The sequence below is a fragment of the Enoplosus armatus genome, chromosome 9, assembly GCF_043641665.1.
Source record: "Enoplosus armatus isolate fEnoArm2 chromosome 9, fEnoArm2.hap1, whole genome shotgun sequence".
Taxonomy (NCBI): Eukaryota; Metazoa; Chordata; class Actinopteri; order Centrarchiformes; family Enoplosidae; genus Enoplosus; species Enoplosus armatus.
This window is the reverse complement of record NC_092188.1, coordinates 15,667,284-15,685,705: the sequence shown is the minus strand read 5'-3', so window position 1 is coordinate 15,685,705 and position 18,422 is coordinate 15,667,284. Positions and strand designations below refer to the sequence as shown.

The window sequence follows — 18,422 nt, the reverse complement described above, 5'->3', positions numbered from 1 at the left end:
GGACTTTTATTGTATGTAAGGGCTGACTACTGCTATTTGTCATGCAACATCACATGACCCTCCTTTTGTGTTTGCAACAGTGATTTATGTCATTTAGTTATAAACTTTTCCAGTTCTTGTCCACTCTGCAACAGTATGTATCGTTTGGTTTTCTTGTATGCAGTGAAAGTGTATATCGTCACTGTTTCAATGGAGAGTTAAACATGTTTAAAAGCACCATTCTGAGACAAAACATCATTTTGTTTCTCTGTCCTGTTCTGTTCTTAATGGTTCATGATGCAGAGACGTCATTCAGTGGGTGTTTGTATTTTGAGATTTGTGGTCAGAGCAGAGTCTAAGAAAAAACACAGTGGCTTTACAGGAGTCTTCCCTGCCTGAAGAAATCTATTTATAGTTTTGCTTTCATATTTGAGGTTGGGACCCATTTTGTATACACAGTATGTATCTGAACCTTTGCGTGGTTGAGTGGACATGAACATAGAAATACTGTTCTTTGTCCTCTAACCGAGGTTCAGCCTGAGTTCAAACGGTTATAACATTGTTTGGCACATAATCATTGCGTCTATTAAATAGTTAACTCTGCTTTAAGGTCCTCTGTGCTTTCTACCACAATGCTGTGGTGATTATCAACATAATTGGGATGACATTCAGAGCTAACCGGGCAGAAAAAAATTTGTCAAACAGGTCACCATTCCCCTGCTGAGTATATACTACAGTCACTGTATAGTCCAGTGTACTACTGTCTTTAATGATTTGCATTAAATTGACTAGACTAGACCCTTGCAATTACTCTTACAATTGTGGTACAAAGTGATGTTTTACCCGACAACACGGAAGAGGATTAAGTTGAAACAGAATTAATTAATTAATTTTTACTCAAGCTTAACAATTCAGTTCAGTTTGCTCAGAACAGATTAAAAAAAACGGGACAAAACATAGTTCATACTTGAATTGTTTTTGGATGTGATTTTTCATTCTTTCAAAGACAGTCGTGCCTCTGAGCAATTTAGAGTTTCCAATCCTCAAACATACAAATGGCAACACAGAAAGGTCCCAGATGGCCCTGGTGAGGACCGATGAGGACTTCACCTTCTTGTTGGGAGTCGACAGTGTCAAGTGTAGTTCAGTCCAGCAGCTTGTTTCCTCCGTCACACAGATCAAAATATGGATATATTTAAACATGTGGTGTTCTCATTCTGAAATAATCTCATTTGATACACTTTCTTTGCTTCTGCTCAAACAGAGCAATGTGTTATCTCCTCATGCATTTAAATAGGAAAGAACCTAAAAAACACTTCACTGTGATTCCTCTCGACTTGCCGTGTCATACTGTGACCAATTCAACCAGACCTGTGTTCAGAACAGGCTGAATGCAGATGCTAGTTTAGGTTAGTCAGGGAGTCTAATTTTAGCGCACTGTGCCTCCACACCATGCTATCAGACCATTTTTGTCAGGCTCTTTCTGAGTGGTTTGGTTTCTGTAAAGTGCTGGAACAGACTCAGCTGAAAGAGCCAGTTAATTAGGAGGAATTTTGTGTGGAGTTGGTGTGTGTATGTGTGTGTGTGTGTGTGTTGGGTCTAATTTTGGCTTGGCTTGTGTTGTGTAGTGGACAAGGACCACACTTCCCCAGACTGTCTTTCAGCACTTTATTGCAAAGCACCAGACATGGCAACAGCATAACCTCCCTAAAATTGTATAGAAACAAAGCATTCACAGAGTCTCTGTGCCTTCCTGGGGAAAGTCAAGAATGAAAACTGAGCATAATGCACAGTAATAAATAAAAAAATACAATTCTCATAACCAATAATAACCAAAATACATTCTTTTTGTAAGAGGCACAAAATGCTCCACATGGTCTCAACAGTGCACTCAAGCGTTTCTAGCTACACAGTAGCCTAGCCCTATGCTACACAGATGTCTCGACAAACTTTCCAGAGACTGGAAATGAAGGAAAGAGATAGAGGGGATGACATGCAGCAAAGTAAAAGTCAAAATTAAGTCTCAGCTAAATCCACATACAGTAGGATTTTACAAGCATTGATTATGCCTTGTTCATTATTTAGCACAACATATAAACTGATACATTCATTCACAACAGAGTGTATTTTTATTTCTGTTGTGTGTTCATTCTAAATGCCAACACTGCTTAAAGTAGTGTATATGCAGTAAGAAAGTCCTTGTCCATATTTTTGTGTGACAGAAAAAAAACATTGCCAGTGTGGCCATTCTCAGAATAAGGTTTAACATGCTTATTATGTCCTTTAGTGTGTTCCCTCACTGCCACATTTTAGAGGCTGAGGATCTATCAGTCTCTGCGTTGTATTACTAAGCTGAACAGGGACTTTCTTTTTAATAGCAAGGTTTAGCATGTTTCTAGCCCACAATGCCCTACAAAAGTCTCCCTGGAGAGATATTAACCAGACACACAGCCTGGCTCCATGCAAGCCCCGCCCAGAGTCATTCGTCTTCATTATCTCATAGGTCAGGGTCATTGTCACTCAGACAGTCTTAGTAATATAATTGACCCTGCCTCAGGTCATTGGCTTGATAGGTTTGGTTTTTATAATCTCATAGTACTGACTTCCAATGAGTCTGGTTTCAACCACGGCATCAAATGTGGCAAATCAGACAACATTTGCCTATTTTGACGAGAACAATTAATATCTTAGTTTGAGTTTTGCTCTAAATCTGCACATTTGTGCTACATGTGAATATGCTGAACTGGTCTGGCTGGTCCTGTCCCTTGTGAGTCTTGTTTGGTCTTACTGTGGGAAAAGTGGCTGTTGGGTGTTCTAGTGCAGCGGCCTGGTTGGTACAGTGTCAGCCTGCTCTCATTGGATGTAATTGAATGGGGTTTGTAGGTCACAGCAACAGTCAGCATTGATTGGATGATAATGACATTTGTGCACCATGTCATAGTAAACAGCCACGAAAGCAATCAGGTCTAATCAATGTGGTGTTTTCTGTCCAAACACTGATGCCTGAGTGATGAAAATAAGACAACCTGCATAATGTGTCTCTTACAGAGAGGCTTTCTGTCAGTGTGGTGGCCGGTATGATGAGATTTTAATCTTGAGGATTATTCAGACCGTTTAAACCAGATCAATACAGATCAGGGTGGAAGCATGTGTATCATATTGGTTAGTTTGTCTCTGCCTTCGAGGACTCTGTCACAGACATTTGATGGCACACATGCAGCTGTTTCTCAGCAAAACAACTGCACTGACTTCATCGTGCTGTCATATGATTTTGCCGCATGGTTGGTTTTCATGGTGTCCTTGCAGTTGATGTTGCATAACTGTTTTTATCATTGCCTTCTGCAAAACTGCTAACCTACTCCTCCATTATTCTATTTTATTTTTGGCATTTTTACAGTATACAGAGCTGATAGTGGGCAGACATTGTAAAGGAAACACCCATCCTTTTACTCTCCCTGGTCACTGTGTTCTGGGTCTTTGTGTGTAATCATGTGTATCCATGTTTCTATGTGTGGGTGTGCTCATTGTGAGTGTGGACCTTGACAAATCAATAATATGTTGAACTGGATATTGATGTTTTATGACCCTAACTATGAAATATAATACATTTCCTCAACACTGTTTTCCTGAAATGTATGAAACTTGCACCTCTCCTATTTTAATTTTCAAAACCTTGAAAGTTATTATGGTATATTGTGAAATTGCTTATTCGAAGTGTTTTGTTTTTGCTCCTAAAATTAGGAGCATGATCCACCCAATTAAAGGTACTTTCCCCATTCTCAGGTTTTCTGTTTTCTGATTACTCTGAAATGCTTAGGGTCCCATTAGGGTCCCTACAGGAAACCCAGTATTAGTTTTACATCATCTACATCTTCGTTTGATAGTTTTTACTTTGATTATATAAATGTAATCATGAGAGGACCTTTGCTGAACTTTGGGGGAAACATCATTCACTAACTTAGCCACACTTAAATAACTGATTGTGATCAGTGAAATCAGTGTTCAGAACTGTGTGTGTTTGCATATGTGTTATGAGTGCCGCCTGATGTTATCTACCCACTCCAGAGGGAAACTATGGGTAATGCCAACAGCAGCCCAGAATCCCCCTCCCTCCTCCCTCCTCCCCTCTCCCCGCTCTGCCTTTGTCTCCGTCATTCCTTTCTTCTTCTCTCGTGCTTTCTCTCTGTCACACCTGCGTATGTCTCTCTCTCTCTCTCTCTCCTTGACAAAGCACTGTACTTCAGTTTGAAGAGGTTTTCCCACTTTGGTTTTCTTTCTTACTTGAGTTGTAAAAATAATCATCTCTCTCCACCTCTGTTCTCTTGTTTCTTTCTCTCTGGTTTTCTCTGTCTCACTCTTTCATCCCCGTGGTCTGCAGCGATATATCCTATTTACCCAGAAACCTTGGCTCACCATCACATAGCTGCACACCCACACGCACCAACACACACCCACAAACCCCCTCCCCATTGTGTCTGGCTGGCATGCTGATGAATGAATGAACCGTTGTGATTATTCCTTATCTCTGTAACCTAAACGCACACAGGGTTCTTAGAGGACGCCCTGCAGGTTGACACTGTTCTAAGAGGAACCCCCTTCTATCACTCCAACCAGAGTCCAGTTTCTAAAAACCCTGGTATCTATCCAGTATTAGAGGGCGTCTTTCCAACCTGGACTATAATCTTAATCTGAAAGAACAATCATTTAATCCCTCTGCCCGGCCCTTTGAACACGTGGTCAGCCTCAGTTTTGTTGTGTAAGACACATTTGGGAGGTTTACTGGATATTTCATGCTTGTTAGTGAGGCAATGATGCACAGGCAGCATGCAGAGATAATGTATATGGTAACATGCATTAAATTGCTGTTATTGATTGTACCCAATTCAATAAAAAAAGGATTGTGTTTTCACTCGGAAGACACATTGTCAGCTACTGAAGGCAGATTTTATTGCCTCAGAAGTGTTTCCATATATTTTAATCATCAAGCTTGCTGTATACGTCTCATTTATTATTGAACACATTGTATTCTCACTGAAAACAAAACAAGCAACAGTAGCAATGAAAAAAGAATAAAAGTAAACCATGAAATGTAACATAATCAGACACCCCATTTATTTGTGCCTCAGCTCGCTGCAGCTGTGGTCCGATGAGACCAGCCAATCAAATCTGTTCAGGAAGTACCACAGTCAGCCGCCTTTGTTCCTCGCTGCTCTCATCTCCTCAGCAGTAAAACACATAATGATGAGCAGGGCAGTGATAAAAGAAAATTGATGTCTCTCTCTCTTAATACTCTCCTTGGCTGCTGGTGCAGTGTGGGGAGTATTTGCACCGCAGAGAATGGTTTCGCTCCAAAATGGGATATCCATAATTTGAAGAAAAAAAAAAAGTGGCATGTGTCCTGATAGCAGCTTGGCTATCTGGAGATTCTGCCCTAGAAAAATGTTACATTATTAAGCATTTGTGCAATGAGTGTTTTTGTTTTTGTTGTGTTTTGTAATGATCCTATAAATCGTATAAATATTTGAAACTGAGGTGATGTGTCTTTACTTGCTGTATAAGGATGCTGCAGACAGACCACCACACTGTCTGGTGACTGTTGTGTTGGATAGTGTTATACTGTTTTGTAGAAGGGTCCAGACAATCCTATCATGATTTCTGTCTTGTCTGAGACTACAGAAAGAAGACCAGACTGTACATCACGTTAGCTGTTCTATCGCTGAACCACCGTGCTGTACTACATACTCACATTGTTGCTGTGGTTTTGGCACAGTGTGAGTCTGCAGACATTACCGGACTAGACCTCAGCTGCACTGTCAGCAGCTTGTCTTGGCAATGGAGAATTGATGTATTGTAAAACAAATGATTTCTCTACTGCTTTCTCTAGGCTTTTTTCTGAAACCGGATTAAGTTCAAGCTGGCCTTTAGAGCAGATCCCACCATGGTGATCTCTCCTGTGTCAGCCTGACTGAGGCTCTCTCTTAGTTTTCCCACTCTATCATCGCAGATAAGTGGTTATATTTGGCGTCGGAGCCAATTCCCAGTGCAGGCGCATGGCAGGAAAATAGTGTGCTTCCTCTGCTGAGAGGATTAACAGTTTTAAATTAAAGTGTTCAGGGTCGTTCTCAGGATGTCTTGACCGATTGTATTGCTGTGTATAAGTTACAGTTCTGAGACTGTTAGAGGTTAGTTAAAACTAGATAAAATATAAATTTATTGATGTTAAACTAACCTGTGTCAGGAGTTGTAATATCTGGAGAAGACTAACTTACATACTGCTCTACGTAAACTTAAATAGCTCAATAAATGGCTTCACTACTTTCATCCCTGCCGTAGAGGTCTTCATGGGTTTAAAATGTAAAAAAAACATTACACATTTACACATTTGCAAAACCAACAAGTTAGTCCTCATGCTTGTAAAGTCTTTTCTCTTGAAAAACAAAAATAAAGATATAGTTTTGAGAAAGCATAAATCTCATTTCATAGGCTACTGATTTCCTCAAATATTTTCTCTTGCGGTGACAATGACACACCACATTATTGGAACTGATACAGAGTGCATATTGACACAGACCCAAGACCCCTGGCAGTAAAACAAGACCCTGCCCCACCCAATTAAACAGTATAATCTAGACCTGGTCATACTGGGGACGCAGGTCGGGCCTTGTTCCCACTGAACTGAGTAGACCCGCGAAGACCTCTACCTTGCAGATGATACTGTGACAGCATGTTTGCCCTTTATAATTGGTGCTGTATGTTAGCCCGTTGAACAGCAGCCTACAGAGCCTTGCTCCTCTCTTACACCGAGTTACACCATCCCTGATTATTCAGAGATAAAATCAGGGTGGTGTGTTTGTCTTCTGCTCCATTGTCTCTAGGTATACCTCCTCCTTTGGAATACGTTCACCCACATACAAGCACATGCAGCACATGCATATTCATATGTACCGTATATACAAGGAAACAGTAACAGGAAGATGGCACTGACGGAAACACCTCAAGGAAGAAATGAGAGAAAAGCTACTTCAGGTTACACTTTACAATCTGTTAGTATGTTGTGTGTATACTGTGTGGTAAAGTCCACCTGGCATCCAATTTGAGATAAGGAAGACAGAGAGAGCAAGAATGCAGGGGATGAAAACAAAATACTGGCCATTTTTCTTCTTTCAACGAATGTATTTTTTTTTTTGTGATGGCTCGATCATCCAACAGTCATATATTCCATTGCATTAAGTCTCACATATAGAGTTCATACGGTTTTACGTATCACGTATCATATAGTGTAAGTATGTTTTGTATGAGAGGGTGGGGCTGAAGAAGGACGAGGACATTAAGAGATTAAGGAGGAAGGAAAAGCAAAGAATTGCAGTATAAGATGAGGAGAGGAACCCACTGCATTGGATCCAGGGTGAGCTGATTGATTTCAGTGTATTAAAAGCTAAGATGGGCGTCATCCCAGCAACATTGGTTTTAACAGAGATGAAACAGCTTTTAAACACTTCCCTTCATTAAATGTCCTCCCCTCTGATTGGATTTAAATCTTTGCTCGTTATCAGCACAGCAGCACTTAAAATCTATTAAGTCATTTCATTCGCTTTGACCTTCCGTCTCCTCTCCTTCACTCACTGTCTCACTCTCTGTCTCTCTGGTGTCCACTCTGCTTGTCTCAATGGCTGATCTCTCTAGTTCTGTTTCTCTCTTTCTGCATAGCCCTAAAAATACTCTCACCCTACTGTGCTGCGTTGACTGTTTTAGTTTGCAGCCAGCACATCGTGACTCATTAACACACAGACACATGCAGGAGGACATGCTGGCATTAGTTATGCAATAGAGAGTCTGTGTCAGCACCGGTGTGGGGATGAATGTAATTATGGCTGTGTTTTTTTTCCCCACTGTGCTATTTGTATTAGTGATGCAGTAGATGAATATATTACCTATCAATGAATCTTTGGTTTGGTCTGTGAAATGTCAAAGAATGGTGGAAAATTACCCTCACAATTTCCCAGAGTCCAAGCTGATTTTGTTCAAATTGCTTGTTTTTTTCAGTCCACAGTCCAAAACCCAAAGGTGCTCAATTAACAACAATATAAAACAGAGGAAATCAGAAAATCACAAGTCAAGCCAAGTGACTTGTTTCATCGCTAAGACTTATCCGCTTTGTATGTATTCGAGCTGCATCTTTGTTGTTCAGCTATGTTACAGTTTAAAGGAATAGGTGGACATTTTGGGAACTGTGCTTATTCACTGTCTTGCCAAGAATAAGACGCGAGGATGGATACCACTCCCATGTTTGTCCTTTAATTACAAAGCTCTAGCGAGGAGATGGTTAGCTTAGTTCAAGGGTCCAGTCCAACGCTTAACGGCACATAAAACTACAATTTGTTGTTTTTACAGTTCTGTTTTTGTACTGATTATCAGAATCAGCTTTATTGACCAAGTATGAATTTTTTTTTTTCATTGTTCTCAATGTACTTACACAGAAATAGACATAACAGCTAAGAACAAGGACAACAAAGCTGAACAAATAAAGGTAAAAGAATAGACAGGCCTATTATGTACACAAGTATGTGGAAAAAATAGGTGTATATATAAATGACCAATGGCCAACGAGAAAAATAAAATGTCTATATACAAGTCAAGTGTTTTTGTAAGTGTAGGGTGTATTATGTATTAACTAGTGAGCTTTAGAGCTGCTGGTAGTCAGATTCGGTTACCTTTGGACAGAACCAGGCTAGCTGTTTCCATCCGTTTGCATTCTTCATGCTAAGCTAAGATAACTGTCTCCTTGCTATAGCTTCATGTTTGACTGACTGATATGAGAGTGGTATTAAAATCCTCCTCTAAATATTGGCAAGAAAGCAAACTTTGCCATAATATTTCCCATAATGTCAAACAATTTCTTCAAGGAGAGAGTAAAAGACAATCAAGAATGTTGCAAGTACATGAGAAGACATGAGGAGTATACTCGATTTATCTGGCAAGGAGCAAGCATGTTTATTAACGGTTACATTTCCAGCAAGATGAATGAAGCGTACCGCAGGGTGGTCAAACATTTGAAGCATTTGTAGCTAGCATTTTTGATGCTGTGTTTTGGTGCCACCAGAGTTTTTAAAGACATTGCTCTCACCCAAACAAAACCAAATTAAAGGAATAGATGTGAAATAATGTGATAGATGGATATAATAGAGCGTGAATGCACCCCGGGACATGATGGATGAATAAAAGTATTTTTGGTTGGGGGTAGATTTCCTGTGGCTGAGGGCTGCCACAGCTGAATGACTGCAGATGAAACACTGCTCCGTATTGCTTCGGTTCCTACAGAGATTCAGCCTAACTGTAGGCCAGCGTGAGTGTTGTTTAGGGGGGTGAAAACTCATTGACATTCTCAAGCAAGGCTTGGCACTGCAGCGTGCTACTTTCATGTGTGAGGGAGTGTCAATCTGTGTGTGCGTGTGTGTGTGTGTATTCACAAATGTGTGTGTGCAGATTGGGCTAGCTGTTGCCATAGTAACACAATGAGTGTGCACATGTGGGTTGGGTCAATTGGAACGGGGTTGGTGGGGTTGACAGTTTGACAGAAAAGAAGATAATCTGCACACGGTGATACCCTGAATAGACTACACAGTGTGTACGCACACACATAGACACACACACACACACCGTGAGAAACATACTGGACACTTAACAGATCTGTGCATCTATTGCTGAACCTTAAATGGGGTCGAGCCATTGTTGACTTTCTCTCATGGTGTGTTTTGAGTGTGTGTGTGTGTGTGTGTGTGTGTGTGTGTGTGTGTGTGTGTGTGTGAAGCAGAAAGTATGAATGTTGTGTTGTATATTCTGTTAAATGGCTATCAAACATTACACACATTATTTACCCATAAAAAAATAACTGTATCAAAGAAGTCTATGTCAAATGTTCATATTAAAATGATTTTGGCTCAGAAAGTCTGACAGAGCTGTGTGTGGCATGTGTGGCAGGCCAAGGAGACAAATGGTGCTTCAGAGCCTGTGGCAGTTATCTTGTATGTGAGCCCCCAGTTGTGTGTGTGTGTGTGTGTGTGTGTGTGTGTGTGTAATAGAGAGAGAGAGTAATAGCAGATGCTCTCTCTGGTCTTGTAGACATGCTCCAATGCTGCTGCCATCTGGTTGGCTGAGTGGAGCTGAAGGCGGGATGGTGGTCGCTGTGCAGTCATTGGCTGATGGGAAGGCTCAAGGCTTTAAGTCCACTTAAGACAGAGAGTAGAGAGAAGAGGGGTAGGAAGGCAGTTACAGAGAGGAGGGGGTCATAAAACAGGGGGGTGTTATGGCTTTGTCCACTCAAAAGGGCAGATGGAGAGAGAGGGCAGAGGGGCAGTCATGCATTGACAGGAGGAGGAAGGGAGGATGGAAAACTAAAGGAAAATCCAAGAGGCTGAGGCAGCATGAATCAGACTATGTTTAAAACCCTTAGTTTTAAGTTGGAAGATGCACTGAATTCATTTTGGCAGGCAGTCATAAAAGTGTCCTTGTATCCTTTAATGCATTGGAAGTATTGAATGATTTACTTCCCTCTCTAGTAAGACTGGACAGAAAAGATGAAGCCTCAGTGGTCAGTTGGTACCTCCCCTCCACTCAGAGTCAGCAGGTTCTTGGTCATGATTGGGTGTCTGCAGCTGTATTCAGCTCCTGGAAATGCACTGATGTGTAGCAGTCTGGTGTTTTTCACTTGCAGTACTAAAACCATGACTTAATGCTGTCAGACACACAACCAGGGCTTCCCTCTGTGGAAAATACAAAGGAGAACGTGTTTTTCTGTCACCCAGCTAAGAAGTCCTGCCACCAAATTCTTATTTGGCTGCACATTTTTTCACTTCTGACATCAAACAGCCTGTAGAACTCCAACTTTTTACATACTTACTGACCACTGCTCTGCTGTTGCTCTGTAATACACAATACTATGAAATGGGATAGAAGGGTAATTCCAGTTTATTACAACTTGGAAGTTTATTTTCAAAAGTTTGACCATAGTTTCTGTCAGTTATGATAAATTCTTCTCACCAAAGTGATCGCTGAGGTCTGGGAATAGAACGACAATGCTCAAGAGAAGACCTTATACAGTTTTTACAGGCTAAATAGGACTCTTTGTGATGAGGAAACTGAACTTAATGTGTGAAGTCAGTGGAATGCCCCTTTAACAAAACCCCAGTTTAGCCAAATTTATTAGGAAGAGAAAACGAAGATGAATGATAAAGTGATTATCCAAATTGTCCATTGTATACATCCATCACAGTTTAGAGACTAATCAGACAGGTCTGATCATAATAACAATCAAGTTTCTTGCCCAGTCTGACTTTTATTGATGTCCCATGTCTCCAGATCTCAGGACTTACTTACTATACAATGTTATCATAACTGATGGAAACCTATTAAAATAAGACCCTCATTTTAACTCATCTAATGTTAATTTCACTTGAAACTAGGAGATTCCATCACCAGCATGCCTGCACACACACACATATTATGTAAAAGAGAGCTACTGTCCAGAAATGAGTCTAACATAAAGAGAGAGGGAGAGTTGATCGTAGCAGTGGTGACTGGTGCTCTTTAGGAGAGGTTATCTTTGGTCACCCAGGCCCGCCTGTCTGCCTCTATCACATCAAACCGCACAGACCCTGCCTGTGGAGCTGAGCCACAGAGGGCTGGGAGACACTGTCATCCTTTATACCTCCGTCTCTCATCCCTCTGCTTCTTTTTTAATGTCTTTCAAAAAGATTGTGACAGTTTGTGGACATTTAGTCTATAGACTCTTACCTCCTTTTCTGCTTTCTTTCCCCCCTGCCCTTCATCCCAGTCATTGTTTATCTGGGACTTATTAGTGATGCTGTGTTCTCCCTCTCCCTTTCCCTCCTTTGTACTACTTTTATTTTCTCTTCTGCTTTCAAACCTTCTCTCCAGTTTTCTCTCACCTCCACCACCTGATCAATATTTCTGCTCCCTCTCGTCAGTTTCTCATTTCCTTTCTTGCCTTTACATCTTTTTGCATGTTTCTAATTTAATCTAGTTCCTTTTTTTCTTTCTTCGGTGTTTCATCCACTGGAATTTTCTCTTCCTTTGTGGCCATTAGCCTTTATGTGTTGGAGCATTCAAAACCAACAGACCTAAGTCACTTAACTTTGGAGCCGTAAGGGGGTGTTTAGGCGTTTTTTTTTAACATTTGTGACATGACAGTTTTATTTTAGCATGCTGTGAGAGCAGAGTGAAAGGACAGACAAAGGAGATGGATTCATGAGATTTCAGCTACGATGATGGAGGAACACAGTATATGCCTTTGCTTACCAACCAGGGTGTTTTTTGTCAAGAAGGTTAATGGCGGTGTCCCTTTTTAATTGTCAGCCTTGGTTGTGTGTTGCGATATTATTTGACAGGCAGATGACTTCAACTTTTAAACATCAATTTGTATAAGATGTTGAACTTATTTTAGTTTTAATAGTGGATAGGAATGTCAAGTTGATGTATTCCAGTTATGCCTCCTCAAGCCATGACTTTTCTTTCACAGAGCGGCAACAGAAGCAAGCGTAGTCCTCACCATGTGCTCTAAGAAACAGTGGCAGCTGGTGTTCAGTTTGCTCAGCAGGCAGAAAAAATACAAATAGGAAATCAAGAAAAACTGCTAATAAGCATCTCAGTGGGTTGTGCTGAGATGCTTATTACAGACAGGGTAAATGTCACTGTCTGTTTATGTGTTTGTTTTCAAGTAGAGAGGAATCTTTCTCCTCATTGTCATTCCCCAGTTTTTTTCTCTGTTTTCATACTGACTGAGATGTTTTAGAGTCACAAGCCTTTTCATCTTGATGAGTCAACAGGCGCGCTCTCTGTGTTCTTTGTCATTTCCTTGTTCTGGTTGTTCCGAGTGTATATTTACAGCTACATACTCATTATTCTCTCTGTTCTCTCTCAGGCCCTTGCGTCTCACCGAGCCTACCTCTTGACGGCACGCATTCCCACCAAGGTAAGTGTAACCGTACCAAAAAAACACATTAGATTTCATTGTTAGACAATACTTCAGAATAGTTTTGGCACCTCCTCCTGCAACCCCAACACAATCTTTGATTGACACTGCAGTTATGTTGAATGACTGGCTTTGTTGTGTGGTTAAATTCTCCTCTGAAGTCTGGGTTTGTTCTTTAAACTTAATTCTTTAACACATTCTGCTGTCACACATATTTTTAGTGTGACAGCTACACATGGTTGAGTAAATCTGAGGTTTAGATCCTCATATTGTTTACAAGATTTCACTGAGTAGAAACAATATGCATTCCGTGCTCTCTTCTAGGCATTTCCCCAAACCAGCACCTTTGCTATCCCTGTTAGTTTGCGTGAATGTGTGTTTGAGTCTGGGTGATATAAAGAGTAGATTTAGGCTGAAGTAGTAGCGCTGTGTGTGCCTGGTTATATTGCAGTTATACAGCTGGCTGAGATGCCTGTTTTTTTTATTTTTATTTTAACATGGAACAGCAGTGCTGTAATGTAGCGCAGATGGCAACTGTTAGCACCATCACCAGCAATGAAACATCTGTCATCATCTCTACCAGCATCATTGTCACCGCTACCACATAAAAACCAGCAGCGCAGTAATAAAGTGCAGATGTTCAAAACTTCCAGCAGCACCAGCTCAGCAACTATTGGTGTCTCTACTGCCCATATTAAACTTCACATCAGACTTCTGTATTGTGACCCACTGGCCGGGTCTGCGTTTAAAAACAGGCCTACAGCAAATGGGCATCAGTTTATAAGCTTTGATGATGAGTTCAGATACTGCAAGGAGAAATAAACCACTTGCTCAATGCAAATCCCAGCACCCTGCGACCCTGAACTTGGATAAGTGGATGTAAAAATGGGGGAAAGTTTTAAAGCATGTGCACAAAGAAATACCTGTTTGTAGGTATCAGAGTTGTTAGAGGACAAATCGCTTTTGAAACAGCAGTTGACAAAATTGTCTCACCTAAAAGTCCATTTTATAGCTGTATTAGAGCTTTTGATGATATCGCATGATCTTCATCAGCATATGGATTTTACCCAGTTGCTATGGAAATGCAGATGTTCAAATGTCCATTTTTTCTGGGCATTTTAAGGACTTAAAAGTTTTAAAGTTAATTCTTGACCTTGGAAACAGCAGCTGGTCACCTCAAGGTCCATTTAGTAGTTGGGCTGTAGCTTTCAATCATATCACATGATCTTCAACAGCAGATTTAGCAACAACTTTAAGCCCACAATGATTTATTATTCAAATGTAATGATTAATCGGTGTGTTCAGCAGCAGTAGTTGTAAAAAATGTTATAGAACATCCTATATTCAGACTACACACACAAACCAAAGCACAGATTCACAAAACCAAACACTGTGTGGGAACAGACTGCAAACCTAAAATACTGGTTTTAGTACAGTATCTACAGTATCTGGACTGACGGTTTTCCTGGTGGGAAAGAGTAGCACCTCACAGTATATTTCCCAAGTCACAAGATAACATAACATCATATCTTGTACCAGGTCCAGGAAATACTGAACAGTTGCCCTTCAGATAGCTGTGTGCTTTCTTTCCAGTCAATAAGATGCCTCCAGGGACAGTTTAGGTGATTGATTAGTGGCTTGAAAACTGATTTATTGGTTTATGGGGGATAGAAGAGGTCATTAAGAGCATTCAATCTGACCCTGTTTCACATGATGTCATACTGTTTCCAGTGTTATAAGCTGCAGGTTCTGGATCTGTTTATTTAGCTGGCTCTGCATCTGTTTTCTATCTGTGTGCTCTCTCCCAACCTGGAGAGATTACGCACCTGCGTTATGAAGAACTAACCCCCCTCAACAACCCTCCTCTCTCTACTCTCTACTATATGTCTATTTTTTCGTCTCCTTTCTATACACCTCTCTGTTGTACTTTCTCTTCCTTACTTTGGATGTTGTTCTTGTTGTGGTACTATACTCTTGTTTTAATCAAGAAAAGGTACTGTAAGACGTCTTGCGAGAATGCGTGAGATGGAACTTTGTTAGTTGCATCTTGTGAATTTGATTTTGGTGGAATCAAGAGGCTCTTGTAAGGTCTATTATTTCTGACACATCATGAAGTAGATCTGTCTCGGCCTTGGTTTTCCACACAGCCGACTGCCTCCTCTGTTGGCTTTCAGGTCTTTCTGTTGCAGAACACATCTATCCTCTTCTCCTCCGGCTCTGCTTAGCCAGATAACAGCCACAGATCACCTTTGCTCTCCTCTCCTTCTTTCCTTTAAGCCATTCGTTCAGCTGTCTCACTCTCATCCTCCCCTTCTTTTTCAACTATCCAGATTACGTCCTTCTCTCTTCATCCCTGTCTCTCCTTGTGTGTCTTTCCCTTTATCTATCTGTTTTTCCTCCCCCACTCACCACTGGGCCAAAGGTCAGCAGGGATAACCTACAATGTCTTAAATCCAATTGAATCAATGCATTATATCTATTCGATGTTTGGTTGTCTCTCTAGGAACTCCCTGCAACTAAGGATTATTTTCATTATCGGTTAATTTATTAACTGCAATTATGATTTAAACAGCTTGTTTTGTGTATCCAAAACTGAAAAATATTCAATTTACAATGATATATATATATATACTTTAATTGACTTGTTTTAGCACTAGATCTCTCACTGGGTAGAAGTCTTGCTGCATGCTGTCATTGTTAAAAGACTGCCAACATCCATACTGTAAAAAAAAAGCTGACGGTTACAGAATCTCTCCTTGTATTGATTTTTTTGATGTGAAATCTATGTTACAGTGGAGATGAGTCAACTGCAAATGAAGATTAGCCTTTGCTCACTGTTCCAACACATGAGCTATTGACTGCGTACATCCTCTGCAGATTCAGTTTACTAGCTTTTTGCTAAAAATCTACTTTTTTTAAATCAAAGCTGAGACAGTGTTGGGTGTTGATTTACGCTTCTGGCCATCTGTATGTATTGTAGGTGCTGTATTTTGATCTATCACATGTTAGATGCATCTCTGTCTTCAATCCCAGAGGTTCCTCTGAAACACACAATGAAACAATCAGTAGGTGGGGATTTCGTCAGCAAAGCCTGAGCAACTGGATTGCAGTAACAGTAAACCCTCAGTTAAACACTTTCCTATGTACCTCTCTTCTCTCCATTATATTTGAAATCGCCCTCTAGCGCTACCATGCACTTCTCAGTGGGCTTTTCTGTGTGTGTGACTCCAATTGATGGTTTGGCTCCTCTTGAGAAGCTGCAGGGCCTTACAGTCTGTCACTGTCTCCTCCCAAACATGCATGCATGCTCTCACACACACACAAACACTCTTTTTATTCCTTTGCTTCCTCCTTTTCTTTTCCCTCTTTTTTTCTGCATCTCTTGTTGCTGTATGTTTCACATACCTGTACACTCTTTCTTTATCACTCTTTGCTTTCTGCTTTATGTCAGAAGTATGGGTGTTTACATAACAAAAGAGCTCTGAGCATATCTTTCATAACTTAGATACCCAGACATAACAAAACATCTAATCTAATGCAAACCAGCTCATAGAAACCGTAAACATGTAGCTGTTCTGATCTGTCTCACTTACATTCATAAATTCCAATTATCCCAAAATCTACAGTTTACTCTTATACTGTAGCTCACTGCAACAGCATCCCAATGTTCACAATTAAAACCAATCCCTTTACATCAAATTGTCCTTTGAATGAACAAAAAATTGAATTTTCAAGAAAATACAACCAAAAAAAAGAGTAGTGTGATTAAAGTGACAGACGGACAGTGAACGAATGAGTGAACGATGCCATTACCCGGGCATTCTTCCCCACACCTCCTGGCAGGATGTCCTGCCATTGGCTGGAGTTCATGTTTATCAGCGTGCTCACTTATCATTGGCTGGCGCTTAATTCAGTATGCCAGCATGCCATTTACAGGCTGTATGAAATGAACTGATTGACCCCGTTCAAGTTGGGTTTGGACACAGTTTACTGCATATTGTAACATACAGCAAATAGTTTGCAAAACGCAAATCAACACAATATATACTGTACACTGCTGTACCACTTGTACTATACTGTACATGTAATAAACTGTAGCCTATTATAGTTAGCAGTAATGTAAATTAGCACCATTAATTATTAACATTAGCCACCATGCCGTAAGCTACTGGTCGTACCAGATAAAGAAAGGCTGTAACAGCTAAAAACCCTGATTGTGATGAATGAAGTAAGGGTGGTTTTATTGTTTATGAATCAACTTTTCTTCTCTCAGAGAAAGAATGTATTATTTCTTCGTAGTCTTGCTTAAAAACAACAAAGTCTTAGCTAGTTCTGCCGTTGTCAGGTGCCTCCTTGTCCTTGCTAATGGCTAATTGTTTCTTGGTTTTATCCGAGGAACATGTGATTAAATGAGCTTTGATTTCTTCTTCACAGTGTTATTGTCTCTTAGACTAATCTCCTTTTGAATAATCAGTCTTATATTTTTGTCCCATGAATAGAGAAATTGTTATTGTGTATTTATTGTGGAATTATTTCTAGCTTATAGACTGAACATGAGTCAGTAACCACAGGCAGTACTGAAATAAACACACACAAACACACACACACTGCACACTGTAGTCAGACAGTAGACAGACAGTCTGCTTATCCTCTCCCTCCTCTCATCTCTGAGCCAAGCCTCAGGAACACAGCGCCCACCTGGAATAGTCTGGCCTCACTCCCTGGCCTGCCCTCAGGCACTGTAGTGTATGTCTGTGTTTGAGAGAGAAGAAGAAAAAGAGATGGAAGTGTAGGAAAACTGTGTGCTCCGTATACAGTAGTAGGCATTTGTATTCACAGGGTTCTCCTCTCACACAGAAGCTAAACCTTTGTCTGTCCTTTATAGGTATGGGAAGGCAGACTGCTGCTGTTTTCTTTGTCCTGAAATACTCTCCTTGTCCTGAAATACTTTCTTGAAATAGAAATAGAAATAATGTTGATGTAAGTCTTCAGTCTGTCTTGTTTTGAAAACCCTGTTGTTTGGATGTGAATAGAGACATGAGGATGAGACCTTCCATTTTCTGTCAAAGCTGAAATTGTTTCATTCTCAATTCGAACAATTCAGGAAGCAAATTGTAAACACTGAAAAGAAAATGAGAGTTTATTGTCTCACCAATGTGTAACTACAAGCAATTCACAGCAAATGCTTTCTTGCAAAAGAGCAAGAAAATGAACAGTGCATCCTAGAGGGGTTGCATTTTAAATTAATTCAGCTAGCAGAGATTAAACACAGGGATAAGTGGGATAAAAGAGCTGATTTGGTTCAACAACTAAGTGACTGTATCTCATCTCACAATCCTGCAAATGTGTCGAATGCTGCTTTGAAAACCCGTCTAAATGTGTGAGTGAGTGGTGACGTCGTCTGCACAGGAGCTGAGAGAGAAAAAAGAAATGACTGCATCCCTACCTATTAATT

At 40.5% G+C, this 18,422-nt stretch overlaps 1 protein-coding gene across 1 annotated transcript in view; it reads left to right on the top strand.

Moving 5' to 3' along the window:
* LOC139289742 (F-actin-uncapping protein LRRC16A-like) overlaps window positions 1–18,422 on the top strand; it is a 64,986-nt gene that overhangs the window by 10,333 nt on the left and 36,231 nt on the right. The window contains exon 3 of the mRNA XM_070911363.1: window positions 12,917–12,967. Coding sequence (XP_070767464.1) covers window positions 12,917–12,967 — 51 coding nt within the window. The remainder of the gene's footprint in view (window positions 1–12,916; window positions 12,968–18,422) is intronic.